The sequence below is a fragment of the Balaenoptera ricei genome, chromosome 17 (assembly GCF_028023285.1).
Source record: "Balaenoptera ricei isolate mBalRic1 chromosome 17, mBalRic1.hap2, whole genome shotgun sequence".
In the NCBI taxonomy this organism is placed as follows: domain Eukaryota; kingdom Metazoa; phylum Chordata; class Mammalia; order Artiodactyla; family Balaenopteridae; genus Balaenoptera; species Balaenoptera ricei.
Genome location: NC_082655.1, coordinates 506,246 through 534,163, shown reverse-complemented (window position 1 = coordinate 534,163; position 27,918 = coordinate 506,246). Strand labels below are relative to the sequence as shown.

Below are 27,918 nucleotides of genomic sequence, written 5' to 3'. Positions count from 1 at the left end.
CCCCCTCCCCCGTTAGGCATCCTGACTCAGAGAAGGTCACGCCAGCAGGAGAAACGCCTCTATTGAGTGTCCTGAGCACACACACAGCCCAGCCCCACCTGCCCCGCCCGGGAAGCAGGGCCACCTAGGTGAAGAGGCAGAGGGTGCCGTCAGCCCCGGCGGAGAAGACCCACGGCTGGGTGGGGTGGAAGGCCACGTCCAGCACCCCCAGGTCCTTGGTCAGGGTGTGCCCCTTGAGCACCTTCACAGGCACCAGCAGCGGGTTCTGCAGCAGGTCGCTGTGGGGAAGGGAGAGGCTCAGGACGTGGGCAGCACAGGCCCCACGGGGTGCGGGCGGGCGGGCGGGCACCGGCACTCACTTGTACACCATCCCGTGGCAGACGATGACACTGCCGTCGTCGGAGCCAGATGCAAAGAGCGGGTACCGGGGGTGGAAGGCCACGGCCCGGAGGGCCTTCTTGTGGTGCCTGAGTGGGGGGGGACCAGGTTGAGGGGGGCGGGGGGGCAGCGAGTAGGCAGCAGCCCGCCACCCGCCAGCACCTCACCTCAGCACTCTGTACGGCTTGGTGGAGAGGTCCAGGTCAAACCACACCAGCTTGCTGTCGTAGCTGCCACAGATGACGTTGTCGCCTGGCGGAAGAGGCGGTGGTAGGGACCTGGTGGCCCCCTCACCTGCCCCCCCCAACCAGGGCGGCCCCTCACCTGCCGGGTGCACTGCCAGGCTGGACACCCACTTGCAGTTGGGCGTCAGCTTCTTGGTGAGCTCCTGGCGCAGCAGGTGGTAGAGGCGGACGCTGCGCTGGGAAGCCACGAGCAGAAAGGGCCGCACGGGGTGGAAGGCCACGCACTGCACCTGACCGCGGCCGCGGCGGAAAGGGCTCTGGCTGCGGCGCCGGCTCAACTGGTGGATTAGCACCTGGGTGTGGCCCGGGGTGGCCAGCACCACGGCCATGTAGTCGCCACGACCGTGCCAGGTCACCTGCGTCACTGGCTGCAGGAAGGCGAGGTGGGCTGAGCCGCCCCACCCCGCCCCGCCGCCCCGCCCCTCCGCCCCGCCCTCCCCCATAGCCCCCACACCTTGCCGTGGCAGATGCGCAGCCGCAGGCCGCCCCGGCGCTCCTCCTCTGAGGCTTCCAGCCAGTGGGCGGGCTGCGCAGCGGGCTCCGCGGGCGGGGTGAAGGCGCTCAGCAGCTGGTCCGTGCTGCCCACCACCAGCCGGTCCCCCAGGGCCGGGTTCAGCAGCAGCACTGCGTCCTCCCTGCGGCCAGAGCCCGGTGAAGGCCCCCAGGCAGAGGACCGCCCCCACCGGCCCGGGCACCCCGGGCCTCATACTCACACTGCCACGGCCACCAGGCAGACGGTAGGGCAGGGGTTCCAGGCCACACTCTTCACCACGCCCCCCGCGGGCACAGTCCTCACGCAGCGGGCGGAGGCCACCTCCCAGAGCCGCACCGAGCCATCGTCTGAGCCTGGGCACAGCGGATGGGCTCTCAGCACCCGGCCCCCCGCCCAGCCCCCATGGCAGGGCTGCCCCACCCGAGGCCCACCTGATGCCAGCCACTGGCCACCCGGGGAGACACTGAGGCAGCGGACGAGGTCGCTGTGGCCCCTGTAGACCTGCAAAGAAGGGGCGGTGAGGGACGGAGCCCCGGAGCTGTGCGCTCCCGGCCGCCCCGCCCTGTCTGCTCACCAGGGCCTGGCACGTGGGGAAAGGCTGCAGGTCGCGTGGCCGGGGCAGTCTGGGGATGAGGTCCTCAGGGTCCACGTTCACCTGGGAGAGGAGCACGCGGGGTCAGCTGCGTCCACCCCCCACTCCCCGCCCCCGCCCGGGAGCCCCCCCAGGAGCCCCCCCCCCCAGCCCCCGCACACCCTCATCTTGCGCTGCCGTGGGCACAGGTAGAGGTCAAGGCAGCGCTCGAAGCGCTCCTGGATGAAGCGGCCGTACGCGGGCACAGCCCGCAGGTTCGGGAACCGGCGCGGCAGGAAGTTGCGCCTCCTCTCGTCGGGCTCCTGCTGCTCCCAGGCCATGCGCTGTGAAGGCAGGAGTGAGCCCGGAGCGCGGGGCGGGCGGGGGCAGGCAGACCCCAGCCTGCACCAGGCTCACCTCCTCCTCGCTGGGCAGGTACTCGGGAGGTGGGTTGTAGGACTCCGCGTGGCCCGGCAGGGCCAGCTTGGGTGCAGGCACGTGCATTTTGTGGCGGCCCAGCACAGCGTCGGGGTCCTCTTGGGCCCACAGGTCGTAGAAGCTGGGGGTGGAGTCCCGAGGACGGCGAGGCTGAATCCAGCCCATCTTAATGGCGTGCACCATGCGGGAGACCTGCAGAGGCGGCAGGGTCAGGGTGGGGGTGGGGGTGGGGGTGGGGGCGGGGGCGGGTGGCCGGGGGCGGACCGGAGGATGGGGCCCGCACCCACCTTCTCCTTCTCCACCAGGGACGGGATAAAGCTGCGCTTGTCAGCAGGCCGGTTGGTGACCGGGTGGATCATGAGGTCCCCACTGAAGAAGTCCACAGCCGGCTGGGGGGACGAGCAGAGGGGTGTGGGCCCGGGCCCTGCAGGTGCCCCCAGACCCTGGGGCCAGCGGCTGCCCCTTACCTCATACGGGTTGAAGCTCACATCCCCAAACTGGCCCCTCTGCAGTCGCCGCACCAGGGCCACCTGTTCATCTGTCAGCTGCACGCTGTGCCCTGTCATCCGGTCCTGCACCGTACGCCTAGGGGCTGCCCGTCAGAGCCGAGGCCCCGCCCCAGCCCACCGGCCCTGTCCCACCCCACAGTCCCCGCCCCACGCCCGCACCAGTAGTCAGGGTTGTCCATCTTGTCCAGAAACTGGTCCAGCTCGTCCGGGGTGCGCAGGGGCTTATAGATGCGCCTGCCGTCCAGGTCGTAGCCCACGTGGGGGAAGTCATCGTACCACTCCAAGGGCACATTGCCCACCGTGTTCCGGATGTCCTGGGGCAGGAGGTCAGCGTATCGGCACTGGACACCCACTGTGCCCACCCGTCCCTCCAAGCCCCCCAAAAGATACAGACGAGGGGGAAAGGTGAGAGCAAAGGGACTGGCTTCAAGGCTAGCCAGGGGCAGCACCCGGGCACCCTGACTCGTGCCTTCTCCCTGGGGTGTGACGTGGCAGGGCGGCCAGCACTGTCCCCCACCACCCCCCTGACCCTCAGAGGCGCCGGAGCTGTACCTTCACATTTTCCACTGAAGTGGTGCCAACCCCAGAGCCTCCCCCCTGGATTCCTTGGCCAGGGCTCTGGGCAGCCACAGGCAAGGGTGACCTCATCGCCCGTGGGCTCCCTCCCCTGGCGGGGGGCCTTAGGCAAAACCGGGTAGCCACGGGCAGGGACTCAGGGAAGACCCCACCAACCCACTACAAAGGGAGGCCGAACCCACCGCATTGTGACCTGCAAGCGTTCAGGGACTCCCCAGCCCCCCAGCCCTGTCCCCCACCCCACCCTCAGCGGGCAGAGCAGCCACATTCCTGGACACACATTCCTGGTCGAGGCCCCTGCCAGCCGCCACCCTCCCTCCACCCAGCACGGAGACTGCTGCCCAGGCGGCCGCTTCCTGCAACAGTAGCCACGGGAGGAGTGGCCCCGATGAGACAGCACGGCCGGGAGCCTGGGAACCCCTCCCCCTTACAGCAGGACAGGACCCTCTGGGAGCTGCCCCTCTGCACCTGCCCCCAACCCCCAACCTGCCGACTTTAGTTCTCCCAGCTTGCCCATCCTCCAGGTGTGCCCTCGTGTCCCTGCCGTTGCTAGGAATGCCCTTCCTTCTCCTGTGACCCCCAAGTCTACACAGCCATCCCTGAATTGGACAGACTGGAGTTGGGGGGTCGGTGGCCCAGACAAAAGGCCCACGGGAGCACTCAGTAGGGGAACGGGGTGCTGGTGGGGGGTTCTCCAGAGCAGGAGCACAGGCAGGAGCCGGTAAAGAGGGCACACACAGCCTGGGCCAGACCTGGAGATTGATGCCAGGAGGGGGCAGGTGCAGGAGAGACAGGCTGTGTCATCAGGCGACCCCAGGCACAAAGCTGAGGGGGGGCGGCCGAGGGAGCTGGGGCTGAACTCCAGCCCCTCAAAGCTGTTCTCTGCCCCCTCCTCCGGGCACAGAAGGCCCAAGTGTACATGGGAGGGAGAGACAGACAGGGTGTGGCCAGGCGCTGGGGCCAGGGCAGCTGGGTTAACTTGGTCATGCCAAGCGAGAAGGCCCGGGTCATGGGTCCTGCTTGACCCTCCTGCCCCCCGCAAAGAGGGAGGAGAGGAGGCGGCACAGCCCTGGTACCACCCAGAAGGGGGCTCCCACTTCCCCCGCATCCCCCAAAGACAGCAAGATGCTCCAGGCCCCTTCACCGTGGCGCGAGAAGGCAGAAGGCAGAGGGACGGAGGGCCCCTGCTCCAAGCGGCCTCCAGGGGCTGGGAGGCGGGGAGGAGGGCGGGTCGGCGCGGGGGAGGGGCCGCCTCGGCTATAAAGGCCCGGCCCGCGGCCCTGCTCCAGCCCGGGACGCACACGTGCGCGCGGCGCCGCAGCCGCCACCGCGGGAGCCCTGAGACCCCGCGCCCCCCTGGCCTGGGCGGCGGCGGCGGCGGCGGCGGCATGCACGGCGCGCGGCGGAGCTGACGGCGGCCGCCGGCCCCATGTCTTTCGCGATGCTGCGCTCGGCACCGCCCGGCCGCTACCTGTACCCCGAGGTGAGCCCGCTGTCGGAGGACGAGGACCGCGGCAGCGAGAGTTCGGGCTCCGACGAGAAGCCCTGCCGCGTGCACGCGGCGCGCTGCGGCCTCCAGGGCGCCCGGAGACGGGCCGGGGGCCGGCGGGCGGGGGGCGGCGGCCCGGGGCCTGGGGGGCGGCCGGGCCGCGAGCCCCGACAGCGGCACACGGCGAACGCGCGCGAGCGGGACCGGACGAACAGCGTGAACACGGCCTTCACGGCGCTGCGCACGCTCATCCCCACCGAGCCGGCCGACCGCAAGCTCTCCAAGATCGAGACCCTGCGCCTGGCCTCCAGCTACATCTCGCACCTGGGCAACGTGTTGCTGGTGGGTGAGGCCTGCGGCGACGGGCAACCCTGCCACTCGGGGCCCGCCTTCTTCCACGCGGCGCGCTCGGGCAGCCCTCCGCCGCCGCCGCCGCCCCCGCCCCCCGCCCGCGACGGCGAGAACGCGCAGCCCAAACAGATCTGCACCTTCTGCCTCAGCAACCAGAGAAAGTTGGTGAGTGTTGGCCGCAGGTCGTCCCCAGAAAGGGAGGCGAGGAGGATGGGGCGCCCCCCACCTCCAAACCACCCGTGCAACCCACACCTGCCTGGCAGAGAGGGCGGGGCCAGAGGCAGGCAGCGCGCCCCAGCAGCACCTGTTAACCCAGGCGCAGCCCGAGCCCAGGGAGGGAGGAGCACGAGGGGGAGGGCGCAGCGGGAGCAGGCGGGGCTGGGCGTTCTCCCCACGAGTCCCCTGGACACAGGCTCCCACGGGGACCAGAGCAGGCCACCCAGGGCCAGATGGGGGAAGAGACCAAGGCAGGGCTGGCACCAACTTGGAAGCTAGGGGACCAAACCAGGGCTGGACCAAGCAACTCTGGCCACCCACCCTGCCCCCAGGGGAAGGAGACTCAGGGGCAGTGGGGCAGTAAGGAGACCCCTCTGGGATCCACTTGCTCTGCCACTGGCCTAAGGCTTACCGGGCACCTACCTGCCCTCCCCTGGCCCCTGCCCCTGGGGCTGCCCACTCAGACACCAGTGCAGCTGTGGGACCCGCTGGCAGGAGACTCGGGGGCTGGGGGAGAGGCCCCACGCTGGCTGGCTGTGATTTACAGCTCCTGCTGTGCTTGGTGGCACCGGAAAAGCAGGGTGAGCAGGGAGAAAATACGGCGCGGCTTTCCCCAATCCCCATTTCCTCTCCAGACGGCACGCGCGAGCTCCTGGGGCCTGAACATCTGGGAAATTTAATTTTACAATTTCGGCTGTGCAGCAGCGTACTCTCCTCCCCAAGCCGCTTGGGGAAGCTGGGCTGAGCGTGGAAGGGGGGCGCTTTCAGCACCCACCACCCGAGACAGCACCCAGTGGGGAAGCCCAGAGGTGCAGGCTGGCACTGGTCTCTGCGCGCGCCCTGACGCTGCCCTCCCCTCTGCAGAGCAAGGACCGAGACAGAAAGACGGCGATTCGGAGTTAGAGGCGGATGCCACTGGGCCATCCACGGAGAGCCCCCCCGGACCTGACTCGGGCACAGGCCTCCCTGAGGGCACCCCCCAGGCCAGCCCTGCCCCAGCTGTGAGCGGGGCCGATGGACAGACAGGCGGTGGGACTCGGAGCTGGCCCAGCACTTGCCCAGCCCCACTGGAACTTTCCGTGCTGGCTCCCAACCTGATTTTCTTCTGGTCACTATGTGCTGGCGTCTTGTGTCTTTGATATGATAATATAAAGTCTGGAAACTTTGTATAATTAAAAACAAAACAATTATCTTCTAAACACGGACGCACTGTCCTCTCCAGCAGTTCAGAATCCACCCTGAGCCGGAGCCCGAGCCCACCCTCCCACCCCTCAGCGCTCCGTGGGCCAAGGTACCCAGTTCTCGGGGAAGGCCCCCCACTTTCCAGGGCTCAGGGCCGGCGCACCCAGCACCCACGACCAGGGGACTATGGCGTGGGGTCCGAAGGAGACCTGTGAGGGGAGAGGAGAGCGAGGGACAGAGCAGGACACAGGCAGCCCGGGCCTGGGAGCAGTCTCGCCCCACCCCCGCTCCGAGAGCCTGCCAGGTGTCCCGGTGCCCTGAAGGGTCCTCTGTGCTTGTGGCATGCAACTTGCTCGTCGGTCTTCAGGGCCTCGGCACCTCAGCCTCTGCCCACGGAGCCCCACGAAGTGGGCATGTAGGGGAGGGTAAGCGAGGGGCACTGTCTGGCAGAGCGAGTCCCCAGGCCTGAGGGCAAGGACCAGGTGGCAGCTGCCTGTGTGTACCCCTGGGGCCCACCCCTGCCCCCAGCCCTGCCCACCCAACTCCCCCAAAGGCCCCACCTGCCCATGAGGAGGGCAATTCAAGCCTCTCCCCGAGCTGTGCACAGCTGGCGGGCCATTAAAATCTTGCAGGTGACAATTATAGACTAGTGGCGTGAGCTCCACGGGCACAGCAGAGAAGAGAGACGGGGGCGGCTCTGTGCAGGCCACCCCAGCACCCCCAGGCTGGCCAGCAGCCTGACTTCTGGCCAGTGGGCGGGGAATGGCCAAGAGTGCCAGGTGCCGGCCCCGGGCCCTGCTAGCCCTCAGCGCAGGCTCAGGGACCCCGGGAGAGGGCAGGTGCCGAGGCCCACGTGGGCACCCCAACAGGGCAGGGCTAGAGCTGCCCCCTCCTCTGAACAGACGGGCTCCAGGGAACCGAGAAACCGGAAGCGATGGTGTAATTTTGGAGGAAATTCTCAAAGCCAGAGCCATTAAGGACTAGAAGGGGGCTGTGTCCAATCTGATAGAAATATAACAGGATAAAAAGTCACAACGGCAGGTTCCACTCAGAGAGAAACCCAACCCCAAATTTCCTCTCCTTAATCCTGCAAGAGCCTACAGCTGGCCGGCTGAAAGGGGGAAGAGGGCACGCTCGGTCACCCCCGCCCGCCTGCCTGGAGAGCCAGGACCCAGGAGGAACGTGGGGGTCCACCTGGGGGATGAGAAAGGCACCCCTTCCGCCCCGGGGCACTGAGGACACTGCGAGAACGCAACCCGCGGAGGGGCACGCGGGCAAGCAGGGAGGCCCCCCAGGGTCTCCGGCCTGCCTCCCCTGCTCCCCGGGGCACCAGTGCAGTTCTGTGGGGACGGTCTGTGGCCCACCTGCCGCTCACCCACCGGCCTCACCTCTCCATACCTGGGCTGGGTGGGAGTGCACCCTCCCTCACAAATCCTCCCGAAGACGATGGGCGGCAGGGGGCAGGGGGCAGGGGGCCGCATGCCCTGCACAAAGGCCTGAGAGAAGACTGCGGGGCGAGGGGGACAGGCAGGGCGAGGCCGGAGGGGCATGGGTGTCAGGGACCCTTGGAGCCGGTGCAGGAGAGGGGAAGGGGCTGAGGAAGCCTCAGAGATGCCAAGTCGGTAGGAGAGGACAGGCCGTTGGGACGGTCCCCAGGGGCCGCAGGTCCTGGCACAGGGCGCGCGGGCCAGGCCCTCGGCTGCTGGGCCTGTGACTCCGACAGCGGCTGCAGCTTGGCCAGCCTCGGGCCCGGGCAGTGGGCCCGGTCGCTCCCTGAGCTGCACCGGTAGCAGCAGAGGCTGAGGGCCTGGCCCGCCAGCCAGCAGGAGAGGGAGGGGAGGGGGCGGGGAGGAGCACGCCGTCACCCTCCACCGCTCCAGAAATTCAAACCAGACTGGGGGTGGCGGGCCGGCCCGAGCCCTTGCGGCCCCACGGGAGTCCACTCGGCTACTCACGGCCGCCGCCGGGCCCCCGTCCACCACAAACCCCACTTCCTCCCCAGGACGCCAGCCTCGCCCTCCACCGAGCCTCCGTGTGCCAGTGCCCCACAGAGGCGGCCCGAAAGGAGGGCCCAGCCCGCACCCTGGGCCAGCAGCCGCCTCTGCGGGCCAAGCAGGGCTGGAAATGCTCTGATGGCCATCAGGGCCAGGCTGTCAGCTCCCTGTCCCCAGCCTGGGGAACGAGCTGCTGGCGGCACCACGTGATCCATCGCCAGGCCGCCTGCGCCCGCAGGCCAGCCGGCCCCCACCCTGCGCGGCACCTGCGGGCTGCCAGGAAGCACATGTGACCCCGTGGGGGCGGGAGCCCGCCGACCCCTCCAGGGCCCAGACAGCCCCCAGCCTGCACTCTCCCAGGGGGCCGCCATGCCCCAAGGACGAGCCTTCGGGCGGCAGGGGTCCCCCACCCCCCAGGCTGCACCGGACACAGGCGGCCACCGGCTGATGTGTCGGCTGGGATTTTTCCGCTCTCGCAGAACCCCCCCCTCTCCTCCCCCTCCCCAAAGTGGCTGCAGCTGTCAGGACCGCAGATTGGAACTGCAGGTACGGCGCTGGCCCGCTGCCCACCTCCCTCCCGTGTCTGTCTGAGAGAAAGGAAGCCGGCCCACCTCTGGAATCCTTCACTCTCTCCTCGTTTGCCTCTCCCACCTGTCCCCGGGGAGCGCGGGGTCAGCCGCCCTCGCTCGGGCTCTCTCTTCCCCTTGCCCCTCTCCGATTACAATGCCGGCAGTGTTCCCTCAGCTCCCCCGACACGGAGCCCCCCCCGCCCCCCGCCTTCCTGAGCCTCCTCTCTCCTGCACTCCATGGCGGGAGGAGGACAGGCCACGTGCCCCAGGCCACCTGCTGCAGCTGAACCCACACAAGGTGCTGGCAGGATGAGTCCTGGTCGATGGGCCCAAGGGGAGAAAGCCAGGTCCCGCTCGGCCTCTTCCTGCCCCAAAGGCCAAAGCCAGCTGAGGGGATCCCGGCAGGGCTCGGGGTCAGGAGCAGGGCCCACCAGCTGTAGCCAGCCAGGCCAGGGTGGGGCGGGCGAGAAACTCGGAACCCCCTTCCCAAACCTTCTCCATCAGACTATCCCTTCCAGTTGCCATCCTCACAAAAGCGCTGCTGGCCCGACCCACCCCTGAGCCATCGGACGTTGTGTGGGCACAGGGCCCCTCCAAGGCCACTCCTTGACCCCTGACCAGTGCCTCCACGGCTGCTGGGGTAGAGGGAAGCAAGTCCACTCCCCGGCCAAGGGGCCCATGGGGGAGGGGAAGAGGGCACCGAGGTTGCTTGCCCCTGCTCCTGGGTCCTCAGATACCCAAGACCCCCCACCCATCTGCCCCTCCCCCTCCTGGGGTTGGCCAGGGTCCAGTGGGCACTCCCACGTGGGACACCCGAATCTCGGCTCCCTGCAGGCAAGGGCTCCCAGAAACTCCTCTGGGAATGCTGGAGGTAGGCACAGGCCTGGGACCCCACTGCTAAGTGCCAAAGGCCCACTCTGCTGCTTCACATCCCAGCCCCAGCCCCTCCAGGACCTCATTCGGGAGGACTCGCCCCGAGCCCCTGCCCATACACGGCCAGCCCCCCACCCCCTGACCCCTGTCCTCAGCAAGACAGCCCCTCAACCACCTTTCCTACAGAATTTGCGCCCCACAAGCCTGCCCAGCCAGCCCCGGGTCTACTGCCCCACCTCCAGCCCTAGGGCGACACCCACCCCACCCCCGCCCCGCCCCAGGCCCAGCACCCTCCCTCCCACCCGCCTGCCAGTCCACCTGGGTTCCTGCTGCCTGGGACACTGGCTCCAGTGGGCACAGGGCAGGCCAGGGCCTCTACCTCCCACGTGCCCCAGTGAAAGGCAGGGTGCTGCTGTGAAGGAGCCCCCCCGTCACCCGCTGCTGCCGCGGCACAGCTCCTGAGCCCCCAGGCCCTGCTACCCTCCAACACTCTCCGCCGCCCACCCCGCCCTCCCCACGGGGAACCCTGTCTCCCAAGTGTGACAAGTGGACCCAGGGCGGGCGGCGCTGGCGGGAGGGCACCCCCCACACACCCAAACGCAGCGGGCCTGGCTGAGAGGTGGTGCCTGGCACAGGCAGCCAGGGGCGCCCTGAGGTCACAGTCGCCGCACCCACCGCCCCCCACGGCCACCTGCGAGGCCACGGGCCACGGTGTCATCGGGCCCCTCCCAGGCCAGGCGGCCGGGGCGACCCGAGGGGCTGTCGGAGCCTGGCCGCGGGGATGGGGGCCCGCCAGGGAGGCCGGCGGCCCGCGAGGCCGAGACGCACGCTCTGCACAACAGCTCGAAACCCGAGCCGCGGCTGCGCTGCCAGCAGCGAGCGAGCGCCGAGGGCCGAGGGCCGCGCCGGGGGCCGGGGCCGGGGGCGGGGCCCGGAGGAGGCGGCTGCCGCTCAGTAGCCGGGAGGCCATTAGCGGCGCCTGGCGGGAGAGCTGAGAGGACCGCAGCCCGGACGCAGATGCGCCCGCCGCCCGCCCACCCTTGCAGGGCCGGGACCCCGGGGCTCGCAGCCCCGCCCCCACCCCGCCCGCCCAAGGCCTCAGCTTCTCCCAGCTTCTCCCAGGCCAGAGACAGGGTGGGGGAACCCCGCTGCTGCGAAGGCCGCCCACCCCCCGCCCCCGCCCCTCCTCCCGGGGCGGCAGCTGGATGAGATCACGTCTGTGGGGGAGGGGTGCAGTGGACTTGTGGGAGAGGGGCTCCCCCCACTCACGGTGGCCAGGACCCCCGCCACGCATGGCCTGGCAGCACGTCCAGGGGCTGCAGCCCTGTTGCTGCCTGGGATGGGAGCTGGGGGGAAGGTACGGAGAAGGCCAAGGTACGGAAACAGGACCCAGGTCTCCCGAGAAGGAGAACCGTCGCCCACCAGTCAGTGCCTGGGGCGGGGGTCCCCCAAAGCCAGGCCCAGCAGAGGCCAGCGGTCAGAGGGCCTAACTCCCCCCCCCCCCCCCCCCCCGCCTGGGACCTCAAGCCCAGGCCTGAGGGGTGGGCAGGACAGGGACTGGGGAGGGGGAGGCTGGGCACTGCCACACCGCAGGTTCTCCCCCGGGAGCACGCCTTGTCAGGACACCACTGCTGGAAGCTGGCCAAGGCCTGAGTGGAGTCCTGGCACCACCGGCCACCTCCAAGGACGCTGCGTGGAGGAGGCGCTGCCCGACACGATGCGACCAAGTGTTCGCGGACGGGGGCCCCTCCCAGGTGCCAACCACCCAGGGCACAGCCCCGGGGTGGGGGAGGCTCCTGTGCCCCTCGCGTGCTCTCGCCCCTTGGGCCCCCGACAGGACGGCTCGCCACCCCACCTCTCAAGCCTCTTCCCTGAAGCCCACCCTGCTTTGCACAGACGGCAGAGACGCGGCGACAAGTGTGTGTGTGTCGGGGGGGGGGGGGGCGGGGGGGGCGGGGGCAGCACTTCTCAGGGAGGAGAGCATCTGTCAGGCCAGCCTGGTCCCTGAAAGCCGAGCTCTGCCGCCCCCTCGAGCCACAGCCGGCTGTGCTGGCAGAAGCACGGCTCCCTGTCACTCAGGCGACATATGGGATAGTCATCGCCGGAGGAAGCAGCCCCCACCCCGGCGGCTCCGGCACAGCCCGGGCTGGGAGGAGCGCCTCCCCGCGGGCGGGCCGAAGCCCCTCCCCCGGTCTCTGCACTCCATTTACAATCATCATCGATTTCTCAAAATACCGAATATAAAAAAGTAGCCGACAGGATGTGGCTGCCGACAGCCAGAGCCCCTGGGAGGGGGGGAGACAGGCCGGGAGCCGCGCTGCACCGGCCCCCCTTCGCCGAGCACGCCCGCTGCTCCGGCCAGGAAACCAATTTATTTTGTTTTGTCTCTGTTCTCTGAACGCACAGAGACCGGATCGGGCGGGCAGCCAAGGCTCCTGCAGCCGCTGCCAAGAGAGCGGAGGATGGGGGTGGAAGCTGTGCAGGGGAGGGGGCGCGTGTCTCCCCAGCCGGGGACAGCCCCTGGCAGGCGGCAGGAAGAGCCACCGGGGGGCGGGGACCGCTGTCTCTGCAGGCCCCCCCAGCCCGAGGAGGCACTCACCCGGAGGGCTCACACCAGGGCAGTGGGCATGGGGGCCGCAGCCCCGGCCAGTGGCCAGGACACATCAGGGAGGCGGCGGCGGGGCGAGCAGCGCGGCCACGTCTACCTGGGAGCTCCTCAGCCCCAGCGCCCCCCAGAACCCACGGGCAGCTCTGGGCAGCTGAGCCACGGCAGCCTCTGGCCAGACCGAGCACGCCTGGCCTGGGAGCAAGCTTTCCCCTTGAGAGCGTAAATGTGGGAAGGACGACCAGATTCACTGAGGGCCCCAGCGGCCCAGGCCTCCAGGATGCCAGGGAGGAAAGGGGCAGAGAACCGGGGCTGCCCGTCTCCTGCCCTCAGTGCCCAGTGCAGGTGCCAGCGGGGCCTGTCACTGCACCCTCACCCCCGGGGACCAGCCCAGGCCGGCTGGTGTCGGGGAAGCCTCCCCGGGCCTGTCGGTGCCTGCCAGCCCCGCCGCCCACCCCCCAGGGCCCAGGGGTGGCTGCGAGGTGCCCAGTGCCCTCCCCTCCCCGCGATGACACACACTCCTGCAGTCACGTGTCCCCGACCCTGAAATCGCTCTTCCAGACGGGGACTGGGGCCCCAGGCCAGGACGCCCACTCAGGCCTCGCTGTGGACTGACCCACCTCTGCCCAGGCAGTGCAGCCCACCCTGCGAGCGAGCAGGCCGCGGCCCCAGCCCTACCTCCTCGTCAGAGCTGTCCTCCACGTACTCGTCCTCGTCCGGCACGCTCGCCACCTCCATCCTCGGGGAAGGGGTCCCGGCCTGGGAAGGGAAGGGGAGAGCAGTTATGTCAGGACACTGACGCCCTGTGCCTGGGGCAGATCGCGGGTCCAGGACGCCCGCCCCCTCCTGCCAACGCGGAGGCCTAGGTTCCCACACCCCAGTCTCTAAGCGGCTCCAACCTGGTCCCGGCGCCAAGACAAGACTGGGGACACCGCAGGTCTAAGTGGGCCTTTCAGGGAGGGGGGTCCCACCCAGGGTCATCCTCTGTCAAGGGCTGGACCCATCATAACGTCCAAGCTCTGGGGGAGGACCCCAGGGAGGGGCTGACACCTGGAAAAGGAGCACTTAGCCACCCCCGCACTCCTTAATGAAAAAAACGGCTGCCGGGCTCCTGGCCCAAAGGCCCAGCCGAGCCCAGAGCCAGCCTGGGGTCAGGGGGCAAGGCGCCTCAGCAGCCGCAGGTGAGGGCTGGTCCCCCGAGGGGAAGGCCATGGTACTCGCTCTTGGCCACCGGCAGAGGGGCCACAGCCGACCCACTCCCAGGGCCAGACCCTTGCCCCGAGGAGGCCACATTCAGCGCAGCTGGCCAAGGGCCCGGAGAGGCACCCACACTCTCAGAATGCCAGGAGGCCCCGGCCCCAGGCTGAGCCCGCCCACCGGGCCAGTGAGTGGTGCCACTGGGCATTCACACCCCAACCCGGAAACCAGATTCTCCCCTTGCGGGGCGGGGGGACCTGGTGTACCGGAACTGGGATTGATGGGGAGAACAGCCCGTCTCTCCCCCCGACTCCAGAGGCAGTAAAGTGTAGCAGGGGCCCCCCACCCCAAGCACAGGCGCCCCGCCCAGAGCCCCGTTCCCCCTGCCCGGGCAAGAGCCAAAGGCCCGCAAGGCAGCTCTCCCTCCCGCCTGTTTTTCCCTCGGTGTAAGGAGGGTGGGAGAGTAACTTTTTTTCCAGGCCAGGAAAAGGCGAGATTCGGTTTCCACGTCTCTCCCACCCCTTGCTCCCCGAGCTGTGCGCTGCGGGAGCCCTGCCCGCTGAAAGTGGGTCAGCACTGCCTGGGGGCGGGGGCAAGCGGGGGGCGCAGAGGGCCAGCCTGGGGCCCAAACCTTTCCTGCCGTCCTCACCCATAGCAGCAACCAGCGGACACACCTGCCCCAGGCCCTGGGCTGGCAGGACCCCAGTCCAGGCCACTTGCAAGTCTCTCAACAGCCCCCTGATGCCAGCCCGTGGCTGACGGGCCACTGGTTGCAGCAGGGTCGGCAGTGCAGGCCATGGTGCTCCAAGGCTGCCAACCGCCAGCCAGTCTGATGACCCCCACCAGGCACCGGACCCCGGGAGCCCCGCACCACCTGCACGACAGGCCACCATCCCGGGGCCCTGGCCAGCCCCAGTGATGCCTGGGGAGCCAGACACAGGCGGGACCTCAGCGAGGGGAGGGGACACCCAGCAGCGGGGCTGTGAGTTCCTGGGCAAAGGAGCTGGACGCCGGCAAGGAGGGCCCTCCCTCACGGCACCAGGGCTCTGAAGCCACATCCTCCCTCCAGAGGTGACGCTGCAAGGCAGACGGTGGCCACCAGGGGGCTGCCGTGATGCGGGGCGTGGCCCAGCTCCTGGGACCAGGAGGACCTAACAAACCCCGCCCCTTCAAAGTCTAGAGGCACTGTAGCTGGGCAGTGGCCACCGGAAAAAAGGGAGAACTTGCACAGCGCCGTCCTCTCTCTCCTCTTTCTCACGCGGCCCAGCCCCGGCCCTCGACATCCTCAGGCACAGGCACCAGCTGGCAAGGGGCTGCCCAGAGCCACCAGCGCCCACCCCAAGACGGGCTCAACACCACGTGCTGCGGGCTCCCAAACGTGCCCATGTGGATGGCTGGGGGCCCACAGGCAGGACCAGATGGAAGTGGGGTTCTGTAGGCAAATGTCCCAGACCAGGGGACCGAGGGAGGCAGGACGGGCCTCTCCTGGGAGGGGCTGCAGCCTCGCATCCTGACCGGCAGCCCCACAGCCAGGCTGCCGCTGCACGGCTTGCTCTTGGAGCCCCGAGTCCCGAGAGAGGGCACAGGCAGGCAGAGGTGAGCTGCCCAGTGAGAGCCAGCCACTCAGGTCACCCCACCCAGACGTGTGAGTGAACCCCAGAACACGGGGTGTGATCCGAGGGACCACCCTCCGAGGGCAGAACATACCAGAAACCTGGGGAGGGTACAGGAGAAGCTGATGTGCTTCACAGCTGAGGGGGGCTGTGGGATCTCCCAAACCCACTGATCATGTCACCCTAGATGCAAAACCACCCACCTGCCCTGAACTCTGATCCCCAGAAATAAGAGTGTCTGACACTGGGCCACGGCCGGGGCTCTCTGGGACAGGCCCGGGCACGTCCTGCCTGAGGTGGCCTCCACTGAGTGGGCCCGCTCCCTCCCCAGGAGCCAACGCCCAGACCCCACAGTGCACAGGCCTGGGACTCACAGCCACCACCGGTCTCCTGGCGGCCCTGCCCACCACTCCCCAGAGCTGAGCTGAGACCCAGATGGGCTCCTCCTGCCCAAGGGTTTGCGGTAAGCTCCGTGCACAGACGGTACAGGCAGGACTCTTAAGTTATCTGGGAGATGCTGGTTGCACATTAGGCATCGCTCCTAGGTCTTTTGTTACATTCTTGAACGTGGCAAGCAGATTGAACTAGTGAAGATGGGAACTTCTGTACAAAAGAATAAGAAAACAAAATACGGGAAAACCCACACAAATGAGAAAGGACCAAACCAAACAGGACAAGCAGGAAAAAAACAGATCTAAGCAAGCACAAAAAGGAAGAAATGGCCGTCAGCACCTAAATCCACTCAAGGTGAGAAATCAAGAGGAGGCCCAGCAACGCGAGACCTATGGGACCGGAAAAGCCCGCCCAAAAGCACCACCAAGTGCTACTGGGGGGACACAGGGAAGCAAGAGGCCCTGGGTGACTGGGGTGCCCGGCGGCAGGAGCCACCACCTGAGGGTGGAAACAGGAGGGGTATGGGCGGCCAGTGGGGGAGCGGGAGCGGGGCTCGGGGCTCCTCTCCAGCTTGCTCGCAGGGCTTCCTGGTGTGACACGGGACCACCCACGGGCTGCGGCAGGTGAAGGCGGGTCGGCAGACCCTCGAGAGGGCCCTGAACTAGCGGAACCCCCAGCGTGGTAGGAAAGCCCTGCAGTAGCCGCAGGATGAGAGGAACAGGCTGACTCGGGGGGCCCCGATGCACAGCATGACGGGGCTGTCACGGGGGGCCACTCCTGGGTGTCTCGTGTGGCCAGGCTCGGGGGGAGACAGGAGAACACACAGGAAGCACTGACCGGCCTGTTTGTGAACAGGAGACGTGGAGAATCGCCGGCTCCACCAGGCGGAGCGGTGGATGGCTTTGGAGGAATGGGTGGAAGAAAAGGGGAGATCGGGGCATTTCCACCAGGAGTCAGGAGTACACCCACCTCTTCAATTCCCTCTCTTGGTCTGGACGAATTCCAACCCGTACTGAGGTCCCCGCTTTAGAAGAAAATACTCCAACACCCCTCAGCTAAAGCACGAAGAAGCCAGAGACGTGAGTGCCCAGGCCAAGCAGGTTCTGGGGAAGCTGGCAGGGCTCCAGGACGACCCACAGGAGATGCGGATGGGCCCCAAGAGCCTGCGCATGCACGGGGAGCGGAGCCCAGCGGAGCCCAGTGGAGCACGGAAGGGAGGGCCCGAGGGCCTGGCTGCCAGTGGGAGACACCTGGGGAGGGTGCAGAGCCACAGGCAGCCTCACCCCCTCTGAGGACGCCCCCACCCAGGTGGCCTGGGCCGACTTCCTCAGACAGAGGGCTCAGAGGGCACCCCGGAGGGCCAAGGGCCAGGGGCGAGGACAGCTCCCCGCCCTCTGGAGAGGGTGGGCGTGGAGTCTCTCCTGAGCTGCAGCTCGGCACCCGCTGAGCCGGCCGCCAGCAGACCCAGGACAGCGGCACAGGTACCTCCGCGGAGCAGCACGAGCCCAGCGGCTCGCGGGGCACAGGTGGTCAGCCTCGAGATGCCTGTACGCAGTACCTCCCCTAGAGAATTTCAACTAAAAATTCTTTTTATTAAAAAAAGTTATTTAACTTTTAAAAATCATTCCTAAAATTTTGTTTAAAAAAGAGGGTAAAAATCCTATTCTAAAGGAAAAAACTTAAGCATGTGGATCCTTAATTTTAAAAGAGGAGGAAAAGATCCAGGAAGATAATTTAACCATGAACTGTGCTCACCAAGGAGACTGAAGGCAGCGAATGGAAACGTCCTTTACTGAACAGTGTTGATCTAAGATTTAACTTTTTGTCAAGGAGGGAATATTTTGTAAATTTAAAAAGTTAAGGGACTTCCCTGGTGGTCCAGTGGTAAAGAATCCGCCTTCCAATGAAGGGGACGCAGGTCCGATCCCCGGTCAGGGAACTAAGATCCCACGTGCTGCGGGGCAACTAAGCCCACGTGCTGCAAACCACAGAGCCCAGTGCTCTGGAGCCCACGCGCCACAACTAGAGAGAAAACCCGCACGGCACAACTAGAGAGAAGCCTGTGCGCCACAACGAAAGAGCCCGTGTGCCGCAACTAAGACCCCATGCAGCCAAAAATAAAATAACTAACTAACTAACTAAATAAATAAATAATGAATCTTTAAAAAAAAAAAAGTTAAAAAGGAGAAAAACATCTGCCCATAAGCCCACAAACCACGGGCAAGGCAGTCTGTGGACCATCTTCTCTTTGTGCACCAGCGCTACAATTAAAGCTTGAATGGGTGAGGGTTTAAATCTGATTTAAAATCTTTTCTTCCTAGGAAATAGATCAAATAAGTGCGGCTTTTGGTTTCCATCACGGTCCTAACCTCCAGAACACCACGGCAATTGAAAGTATAAATAGTTACAAGAGCGTTTTTAGGATGGTCTGAACAACCAGTGTTGTGCTTTAGCTAAATTAAGCGTTTCTGTCATTTTCCTCACTTAAGAGCGGGGTTTGCCTTTCCCCATCGTCACAGCAACAGGCAGGACGGCAAAGCCTCACGCGGCAGCCAGCTGGCTCCTGCGCCCCCGAGACCAGGCCAGGTGGATGGAGCTCCACTCACTCCCGTAAGTGCGGGGCCACCAGCTCCCCCCAGGCAGGCCCCTGCAAACAAATCCCACCTTGGGCTTTGCCCCTAGGAAACCCAGCCTACAGCTGAGTCTAGCAAAGTGGCCCGAGCCTCAAGAGAAGTGACATGAGAATCACTGAGGTGGGGGGTGGGGGGGCCCAGGCAGGTAGATTTTTGGGGTTCCTATGAACAGAGCACATGACTATGCTTGAAAACTGGTGCCCTAGAGCTCAGAGCACCTCAGCTCCAAGTAAGCGTCCTACCCAGCCCCCACCAGCAACAGCCACCCCCCTCCCCCGTCCCGCTGCACCAGAGGAGGGACAAGGGCCTTGGGGTTCCCAAGGAACGGGAGAAAGTACTGCCCCCAGAGAGCCCGATGCCTGGCAGGCACTTTGCTGGCCATGGTCATCCAGGGGGAGAGCCCACTAGGAGGCTCCTTGCTTACCCACCTGCTGCCTGGGGGTCTTCTCCGTACTGCTGTGCTGCTCAGCGCCGCTGGCCCCATCCTCCTCCTCAGCCACAGTGTCGGCCTCACTACTGTCACTGCCGGAATCTTCCAGGCCTGAGAACACACTCTCCTCGCTGTCGGAGAGGCCAGGATCGCTGCCAGGCCCGAGGCTGGGAGCAGGAGCGCCGAGGAGAGAAGGCTAAAAGAAGCACGGCGTCAATGAGCCCACAGCCCACCCACCAGGCACCGTGCGCTGACCCACAGCTCTGTGTGGCCAGCCTCCAAGGCTACAGCCCTCAGGCCACAAGCCTCCACCTCCACCAAAACCACCCACCCGACCCAGGCCTCCCTCACCACCCACCTCCGCCAGCAGGCCGCGTGCCCTCGGAAGAGACATTCAACTCCTAGCATCTCACAAGGGAAGGACTTTTCAAGGAGCTCAGTTCCCATCACATCACCCACACCGGCCCCCTATCCTCCACACCCCACCCTGGCACTCACAGCCCCACAGCTATGAGGGCACTAGGGCAGGGTCTGGGGCAGGCAGAGGACCACAACCTGAGGGGCTTTTCCCACCTGAAGCAGAAGACTCTGTATCCAACCAGATTGGGACCGACAGTTGATCAGTAAATTGTAAAGGTTGGTTGAAAAGACATAAAAACTACACAAGCTTTACTTAAAAGCAAGTGTTTCCATTCACCCCCTCAAGGGGTAGGACCAGAGCTTCCTCCGAGCAGAGCTCTGCTGACCAGACACTACCCGGTCCCTAAGTCTACAGGACACAGTGCACAGTGTGTGGACCTTTTAGAAGTGGAACAAGAACTTGCAGACTTCTAACAAGCATTTATTTGAATGGAGAATTCGCTGCTTTTCAATTGTTAACAAGTCTCTCACCTAATTGGACAGCCTGCACTCACCAATTTCTTGGCAGCACTCAACTCAGCTTCCACAGAAACGACTCTGACACCCACTAACTACTCCAACACTTAGTAAGCCACACAATTGAAACAGCCAATGAAAATGGCATAAATGATTTGGGCACAAGCACAAATGGCTGCTGATGGGTACAGAGCCAAGAGGACTTGTCGCAAGTTGAGCGCGCAGCCTGGCAACCCAGCAACGTGGAGTCCCGGCGCAGAGAGGCGCGACTGTACAAGCCTTCGGCGGCTTTCTACCACGGAGATTTGATGACACCCCACAACCCAGGTGGGGTCCAGCTGGAAAGCAGGAGTGGCCATAAGTCCAGTTGAAACGATGCGTCCAGTGCAGCAGGCACTGCCTTACTATTCTCGTACCCTCTTTTACAATGTATGCGACGTATTAGTAACGTATCAACAGGCAAGTAGTTACTGCACGCTCAAACCCCTTTAACGCAGGAAGCACAATTCAAAGGGCTAGGGAGGCTGCCGCACAGGATGCCAGCTCTCCTTCCTAGCTCTCTCCGGCCCAGACGTTCTTCCAACCGCAGAACAGCCCAGCCCCGCACAGGCTACCCCTCGCGCAGGGGGTGCTCCCTGCCCAGGACGCCCCCACAAGGCCACCGCTAGCAGAGGACAGGCGACCCTCCTCTCCGCTTTCCCCGGCCTGGCTCCCCGGGGCCGGCGGCCGAGGAGCCGCCACGTGCGGCCCAGATGCACCTCCCCGTCCCACTCGCGCAGCCCGCGGTCACCTCCTCCGGCTCCGGCTCCGGCTCCGGCGGCCGCTTCCCCTGCAGCGCCCTCGCCGCCGCCGCCTCGCGCCCCACGCCCCGCGTGCCCGCCATGCTCCAGGCCAGCCCCGACCCGCGCCGCCACTTCCGGCAGCGACACGACCGCGTGGGCCTGGGGGCGGGGCCCGCAGGGTCAGAGGGCGTGGGGCGGCCCCTGGGTGGGGCGGGGCCGGCGTGCGCGCGCCGTGGGGACGCGGGCGGGCGGCGCCGGCGGGAGCGTGCCCGTCGCAAGATGGCGGCGGCCATGCTAGGGCTTGGGGCCGTGTGTGCGCAGCGAGCGGCGGCGGCGCGGCCCGCGCGGGAGGCGCGGCGGCGGCGCTAGCCCGGCCCTCAGCCCCTCCTCGCGATCGCCACCTCCGTTTCTCCCGCCTCGCCCGCTATGGATCTGCCCGTGGGCCCGGGCGCGGCGGGGCCCAGCAACGTCCCGGCCTTCCTGACCAAGCTGTGGACCCTCGTGAGCGACCCGGACACGGACGCGCTTATCTGCTGGAGCCCGGTGAGGGGCTGGGCGCGCCGGCCCGGGGCTTTTGGGGGCGGGCAGCAGGGCGTCGGGAAAGAGCGTCCGAGGCCGCCCCTCGTCGCTCCTGCCGCGCGCTCCCCTGGGCTGGGCAGGAAGGGCCTCTCCTCCTCGGTCTCGCGCCGACTATGTGCGGGACAACTGCGGAAGCGCGTCTGGCCTTAGGGCAGCGCCCAGTTTCGCTGGCGAGCGTTGTGCCCAGGTGGCCCCCGTAGCTTCTCAGATGAGTTACCAGGGTGGTGGGGTCAGCAGCCTTCGGGAAGAAATCAGGACTTGGCGCAGGAATTGGAGAGCGTTACTCTAGTGGAAAAGGAAAAGGAGCGAAAACAGAAAGCAAAACGTCATAAAGTTCCGGTGGGTCTCGAGCCCGTGTCCGGAGACCAGAGCTGGGTTTCCCAAGAGCGACTTTGTTTTTCGTTCCTCTCGGGACGTCTTCATTCGCGTCCCTGCCTCCAGTTGCCTGGCAGCAGGCTCGTTTCCGTGGTCTGACCTTGCAGACCGGACAATTCAGGCTTGCAGAGGTACAGCAGAGACTGTCTGGAGTTGCGGCTGAGAATCTGCCGTTCACGTCCGGACTGTGACGTCGTGTCCGGGGAAGGCCGGAGCCATAAGCTCAGGCCCGGCAGATGGGTGGCCTAGGCCGCCCTGGGCTGCGGAGCCTCTGGGCGCCTCCAGACATGCTTGCTCTCTTGAGGGCCCAGACGCTGGCTTTCTCAGACTCTCCTAAGTACTCCTCTTTCACAGCCTTAAGCCCTTAGGAACGAAGAACAGTCAGGGCTGAAGCGAGCCCTGAACTGGAGGCTGGGTCCTCTCGTTCCTGGGTTGTCTGTTTGCTGAAGTTCTGCCTCAAGACGGGGAGAGGGAGTAAAGAGACTAGAAATCCTGCAGCGTCCTTGTGGGGGACACTTTGTGTTGGTCCCAGTCACACATCCATGTGGCACTCCCCATTCCCACTGCTTGTTTCCGTAATGGTGGGCAGCATTCCCGAAGAGGGGGCCGTGCTTTCCTGCAGGCTGTCCTGTTACCACCATCCCTTCGTTGCAGGACTTGAACTTTGCTGAGCCAAGGAAATGACCCCATGCTTCTGTCATTATCCTTCTTTCTTCCTCTTTCCCCTTTCCCTTAACTCCCAGGCAGCACTCTTACCCGGTTTGGGGAGGGGCATCAGAGATCTTTTGGGATGTTCCGAGCTTAGTCCTACTGGGGTGATCGCCCCACCTCTTGACCTGCTTACTGCTTCTGCTTAAAGATCATGAGGCAGCGGGTGAAGCCCCACGAGCGAGTTCTCCAGGTCCCACTGCCTGTGCTCTGGGCAAGGCCTTGGAGCAGGAAAGCGGGAACCATCAAGCCTGAGACAGCCTCGCTCACAGTGGCTGCACCACCCGCCGGCCCTGCTGGCACTTTCTCCCCGGGGGGTGGAGGGGTGCTGGCTGGAGCCTGTGCATTTGAGCCCCCCTGGTCTGTCCACAGGCCGAGCAGGGCGTGCTTGGTGCAGGAGGCAGTGGGCGGGCTGGCACTGCCAGGCAGGACAGAAACGGAGCCCTTTGCTGGGTTGGGCAGGGGCTGCAGAGCTGCCCAGCCCTGAGAAAGGAGACAGCCCCCTGCCTCAGTGATGCCCACACAAGCCCCGGGCCTCTGTCAGAAAGTCCTCATGGAGACTTCTGCAGACTTGCAGCCCAAAGTCCAACTTCCAGAGACCTTGGAAGGTTCTGGCGTCTGTGCTCTCGGTGCCTTCCCCCTTGTGCTGGAAGTTTTCTCCCCATTCTGCCAAGAGGACCCTGCGTTTGACCCGGGGGACCAGGGAAAGGCGGTAGTGGGGTGGCTGACCCTCAAGGCTGAGTAATAGGGGGCGTGGGGGTTGGCTTCCAGCCCCAGAAACTCTGGCCGGGGGGCCAGTCCGGCAGTGTCGTGCGTCCTCTGCACAGCCCAGGGGACGGCCAGCAGGTCGCTGCCCGGAGAGTCGTGTTGGCTTCGCCCCCTTCCAGACCCCTTGCCAGTTACCGATGCGCTTGGGGTGGAGCCACTGCCGAAGAGGCCGGGGCTGCCCTGCGGGGCCCGAGGCCCCGCCGCCCTCGGGAGGGAAGCTGGCGAGCGCAGCGGCTCTCCTGACCCCACTCCCACGGGACAGGGTGGGGGGAGGGAGCGCGTAGGTGAAGGAGGCTCGTCTTTCTAGGCTGCGGGCGCTTCGAGTCCCTAAGAGCGAGGGCCTCCTTCGCCTAGGATGGCCCGTGTGAGCACCGGCAGTCAGAGGGTCAGAGGGTCCCCCTGGAGAGCAGTGCCTGCAGTCAGGTCGCCAGCTCCCTGTGGGACCCTTCGAGGAGGGTCCTGGTCGCACCTGGCCACTCTGAGCTGGCCGAGGACCGTTTTCGGGGCTCCCGCGACAGGCAGGGCTGCTCCTCCTCCTGGCCCGGGAGCCATGTAGGCCCCAGCAGGCCCTCCGGCCCGCCCTCGGGGATGGGCAGTGGCCCCGAAAGGCCGGAGGCGCACCCGGTGCAGGCTGTGAGGGGCGCTGGGGGCCTGGAGGCTCCTGGTGCCCCCTGCACCTGCCAAACAGGACATGGCCGTCCCTATCCAGTCCCTGTGCGCAGCGGGAGGCCCAGCCCCTTGGGTATCGGTTCCCCTCCTTCCACAGCCCCACGTGGAGGTGACAGCCGGCCTTTTAGAGACACAGGAACTGAGTCCCAGAGACATCAGGAAACAGACGAAGAGCTGGGGGACGGCTGAGCAGGACCCGAAGTCCACGGTCTCTCGCTCACCTCTGGAGCCAGAGGCGTCCAGCTCTGGCTCACGCCTGCCCTCGCCACACTCCACGTCTCCCGGGTAGAGGGCAGCACGAGGCCTCCACCTGTGGGGTCCGGGCTCCGGCTCCACCCCACCTGCTTCCTTGCTTGCTTTTTTTTTTTTTTTAAATAAATAAATTTATTTATTTATTTATTTATTTTTGGCTGCCTTGGGTCTTCGTTGCTGCGTGCGGGCTTTCTCTAGTTGTGGCGAGCGGGGGCTACTCTTTGTTGTGGTGCACGGGCTTCTCATTGTCGTGGCTTCTCTTGTTAGGGAGCACAGGCTCTAGGCACACGGGCTCAGTAGTTGTGGCGCACGGGCTTAGTTGCTCCGCGGCATGTGGGATCTTCCTGGACCAGGGCTCGAACTTGTGTCCCCTGCATCGGCAGGTGGGTTCTTAACCACTGCGCCGCCAGGGAAGCCCCTACCTGCTTTCTTAGCTTGACCTCAGCCCCACTTGGACTGACCACTACTTGGTCCTCATAGAATTGTAGTTTGTATTTTTACACGAGAGTCCCCCCTTTCCCCTTCCGTAGAGATGTATAGGTATATGTATAGATGGATGGATGGATGGACGAGTCGGGCAGAGATCTATAAACGGTGGGCTATGTGTGTGGCCTCCTGTCTATTTCCTCCCTCCGCGGTCCTGGGGTGGGCGAGGGGTGGTGAGGAGGGGCACAGGGGTCTCAGAAGGGGCTGGAGGGAGGGTAGATGGGCACAGCACGCCTGAGCCTGAGCCTGCCTGGCTCCACTGGGCCGTGTGTGCTCAGAATTCTTTATTAAAGGACCAGGAAGGGGTCAGCAGGGTCCACAGGACCCACCCTGGAATGAGCGGTCAGCTCCCATCAGATATCACAGGCGCCGGGCTAAAGACCCCAGAGCCTGCACCTTTGGCTGCAGGGTTTCCTTGAGATCTGCAGGGCTAGCAGAGGCTGGCCTCGCAGGCCGTGGAAGGAGGGAGGCCGGCTCCCTGAATGCTTCCCGATCCTGGAGGTGCTGGCAGCTGCCCCACAGTCTCCTGCCACTGGGAGGCCCCGGCAGTTACTGAGTCAGCAGTCACCCGTGTGCAGATGTTCAGCTGGGCCTGGAGACCCGAGCATGGGGCCAGCGGCTGGACATGAGCGGGGATGCTTTGGTCCTGGGGCCTGTGCTGCGACCCTGAGCAGAAATAAGAAAATGACATGAAGACAGTGCAGATGGTCCTCTTCTCGGTTGCGGACAAGACGAGGGCCGGGGAGGGGACCGAAAGCGAGCTCCCCTCTGCACCCCGCCTTGTGCCTCCCGTGTCCTCCCGCCAGGCTGCGTTTCTCTGCTGCCACGTCCACGCGGCTCTAGTGGTCACACTGCACATGGGTGCCAGCCGCACGCCCACTGCTCCCGGAGCACATCACACGCACCAGTCTCTTGGGCTGGGGGACTAAAACGGGCCTTTTCTTCTGGGAATATACTTGAAAAGTACAGGTAGGCCTCTCATGGAATTACCATGGATGTTAATCCTGTTGAGTTGTGGGTGCTTTGAGAAAATATTCAAAGACAGAGATCCTCCCTCTGTAAAAATGTACTTAGTTGCAAAACTTTGTATACGTTTCAGGTTGTTCACAGTTGTGTAGGAAATAGGGCCACAGTCTCTGAATTTACAGTAAGACTTGATATTTACTAAGAACTGCATCTCAGGGGCAAGGGCACTGCTCGCCAGCCAGCAGCTGGACAACATCTTCTCCCCGGTCCTGCCGTATTTCCCATCACTGGTTTCCGTTATATCCAAGGGTAAGCCAAGACTTCCTGCAAGAATTGCACGTGGTCAGCAGAGGAGGAGGAGACATCGGGTTCTGCAATGGACTCACCAGAAGGCCTTCTCAGACTTCTAACAGACCTTAAGGTCAGGCTGGCAGGACACATTCAACATGGACTCAACCCACCAACAGTGTTCAGGATTGTTAAACAGGAGGGACAGGTGAGCCCTCCAGGTGCCTAGGCTTTCTATCTGGAGGCAGCGTTCAGACTCCGAGAGCCTGGCCTTCGGAGAAGCTGAGACAGCCAGAATTTGCAAGGCCTGGTACCAGAGAGGAGGAGCCGCACGTGAGCCCCTGTGGATCTTGGTCGAGTGCTGCTTCGCCCGTCCGTGTGGGGAGCCTGGGAAGCCGCCCGAGAACTTCCAGGGAAGGAGCAGCCACTGAGGAGCCGTGTGGTGCGCGACCTCCAGGCTCACCTAGAGTTGGCCGAGTCATCGATTCCTCACAGCCAGAGCGGAGAGACCACTCTAACATACAGAGCCCTGCACGGACCTCAGAACAGCCACGGCTTGAACGTGGGGCTGGATTAGCCCCAGAGAAAAAGGCTACCCAAATGCGGTGTAAACGAGCTTAAAAACAAGCCTTAAAAGGATCTGGCTGATCCTTTCCTGCAGAACTGAGGGTGCAGTACTCTTGAAAGGAAGACAACTAAACTCAGACACAATGTAGTAAAATTCTTCGTGTCCAGGATCTAGTCAAAACTAATAGATGATCCACTTGGCATGAGAATGTGACCTGTAACAAAGAAGAGAAAAGTCATAGTAACAGATCCAGGTGTGATGGAAGTGGCGAGCAAGGACATTAAAAGAGTTATTAAAATGCTCTGTGTGCTCAAAGAAGTAGAGAGAAAACATTAAGACAGAGAAATGGAAGATATAAAAAGGAAGGAAATTGAACAAAATATCTCTGGAACAAGTGTCCCATGCAGAAGAATTCCAAATTATTTCTGTTGACTCCCTTCAAAGAGGTAACACATAATTCCCACCCTTCAGTGTTGGCTGCACACAGACTTCCTTCTGAGGAGTACAGGAGCGGGTGAGGGGAGAGACTGTACAGTGGAGATGCCTGACAGGCCTCTGCCAGCAGTGATGAGTCACGTTGACGGGTGTGCCCTGACGTGCTGTGATGGGCAGGGCAAGCCACCTCTGTGGTCTTCCTCTCCAAAAACTTATGTAACCCCAACTCATCATGAGGGAAAAACATCCGATGAATCCAAGTTGAGCAACATTCTACACAATACCAGCCTAGTCCTCCTCAGAACTGTCAAGGGCATCAGAAACCAGGAAAGTCTGAGACTGTCAAGAATGACGTAAGAAGACGAGAATGTAATGTCTCGGATGATGTCCTGGAATAGAAAGACATTAGGTAAAAACTAAGGAAATCTGAACAAAATGGGGACTTTGGTTAAAAATAAACTATCAGTATATTGATTCGTTACTTGTGGCATATGCACTAATGCAGGGTGTTAATAATAGGGAAACTGGGCGTGGGATGTGTGGGAACTCTGTACTGTCTAGCTTTTCTGTAAATCTAACTTTCTAAAATTTAAAGCTTGTTTTTATAAGTCACTGGAGGGGATTAAACAGCAGATTAGAAACTGCAGAAGAAAAGATCACCGAACACTAGACTAGCAAAAGAAACTATGCAGTGATCACAGAGAGGAAAAAAAGACTGAAAAAAGTGAGCAGAGCCTTATGGGGATAATGTCACGTGGTCTGACACACAATTTAAGTTCCAGAGTAAAGGAGGGAGGAGAATTTTAGAAATACTGGTTGAAATTTTCCCCAGTTTTTTTTTTCTTTGAAAGCTGTAAACCCACAGATCCAAGAATTTCAATGATTCCCAAGGAGGATAAAGCACCAAAAAAAATGATAACCAATGCACATCACAATCAAATTGCTGAAAGCAAGTGGTGAAGAGAAAATCTTAAAAGCAGCCAGAAAAAGAAAGGAAATTGCACACGGAAGAATAGGATAAGAATGAGACTGACTTTCGATCAGAGACAGCATGAGGCCTGGGACTGGAAGGGGCCCTGTAGGTGGAAGTCTGGTCAACACTCAAGACCTAGTGTAACTCACCACATCAACAGAACGGGGAAGAAAAGCCACATGATCTTCTCAACAGAGGCAGAAGCATTTGACAAAATTCAATATCCATTTCATGATAAAAACTCAGCAAGGGACTTCCCTGAGTGGCGCAGTGGTTAAGAATCCACCTGCCAGTGCAGGGGACACGGGTTCGATCCCTGGTCTGGGAAGATCCCACATGCTGCGGAGCAACTAAGTCCGTGTGCCACAACTACTGAGCCTGCGCTCTAGAGCCCGCAAGCCACAACTACTGAAGCCCGCGCGCCTAGAGCCCGTGCTC

General features: G+C 63.9%; 3 protein-coding genes across 8 annotated transcripts in view; 2 read left to right on the top strand and 1 right to left on the bottom strand.

Moving 5' to 3' along the window:
* Window positions 1-44: 44 nt before the first annotated feature.
* BOP1 (BOP1 ribosomal biogenesis factor) lies at window positions 45-20,721 on the bottom strand. Its single transcript, XM_059902364.1, has 16 exons — window positions 20,422-20,721; window positions 18,754-18,951; window positions 13,168-13,248; window positions 2,794-2,948; window positions 2,593-2,710; window positions 2,413-2,514; window positions 2,105-2,317; window positions 1,870-2,031; window positions 1,691-1,771; window positions 1,548-1,617; window positions 1,337-1,469; window positions 1,078-1,258; window positions 703-991; window positions 546-630; window positions 360-467; window positions 45-278 (listed from the first exon to the last, which is right to left on the bottom strand). The coding sequence occupies exons 1-16, from the start codon at window positions 20,704-20,706 to the stop codon at window positions 125-127; spliced, it is 2,415 nt and encodes an 804-aa protein (XP_059758347.1). The 5' UTR covers window positions 20,707-20,721; the 3' UTR covers window positions 45-124.
* SCX (scleraxis bHLH transcription factor) lies at window positions 4,537-6,465 on the top strand. The gene is made up of 2 exons (XM_059902372.1): window positions 4,537-5,215; window positions 6,131-6,465. The coding sequence occupies exons 1-2, from the start codon at window positions 4,640-4,642 to the stop codon at window positions 6,167-6,169; spliced, it is 615 nt and encodes a 204-aa protein (XP_059758355.1). The 5' UTR covers window positions 4,537-4,639; the 3' UTR covers window positions 6,170-6,465.
* Window positions 20,706-27,918, top strand: part of HSF1 (heat shock transcription factor 1) — a 19,550-nt gene continuing 12,337 nt past the window's right edge. For 2 of the 6 annotated variants that reach the window (XM_059902367.1, XM_059902368.1), the window contains exon 1: window positions 20,708-20,956. In XM_059902367.1, coding sequence (XP_059758350.1) covers window positions 20,840-20,956 — 117 coding nt within the window. In that variant the 5' untranslated portion in view covers window positions 20,708-20,839. Of the gene's footprint in view, window positions 20,957-27,918 lie in introns of all 6 variants that reach the window. The other 4 variants (XM_059902370.1, XM_059902369.1, XM_059902366.1 and 1 more) reach the window with 3 other exon arrangements.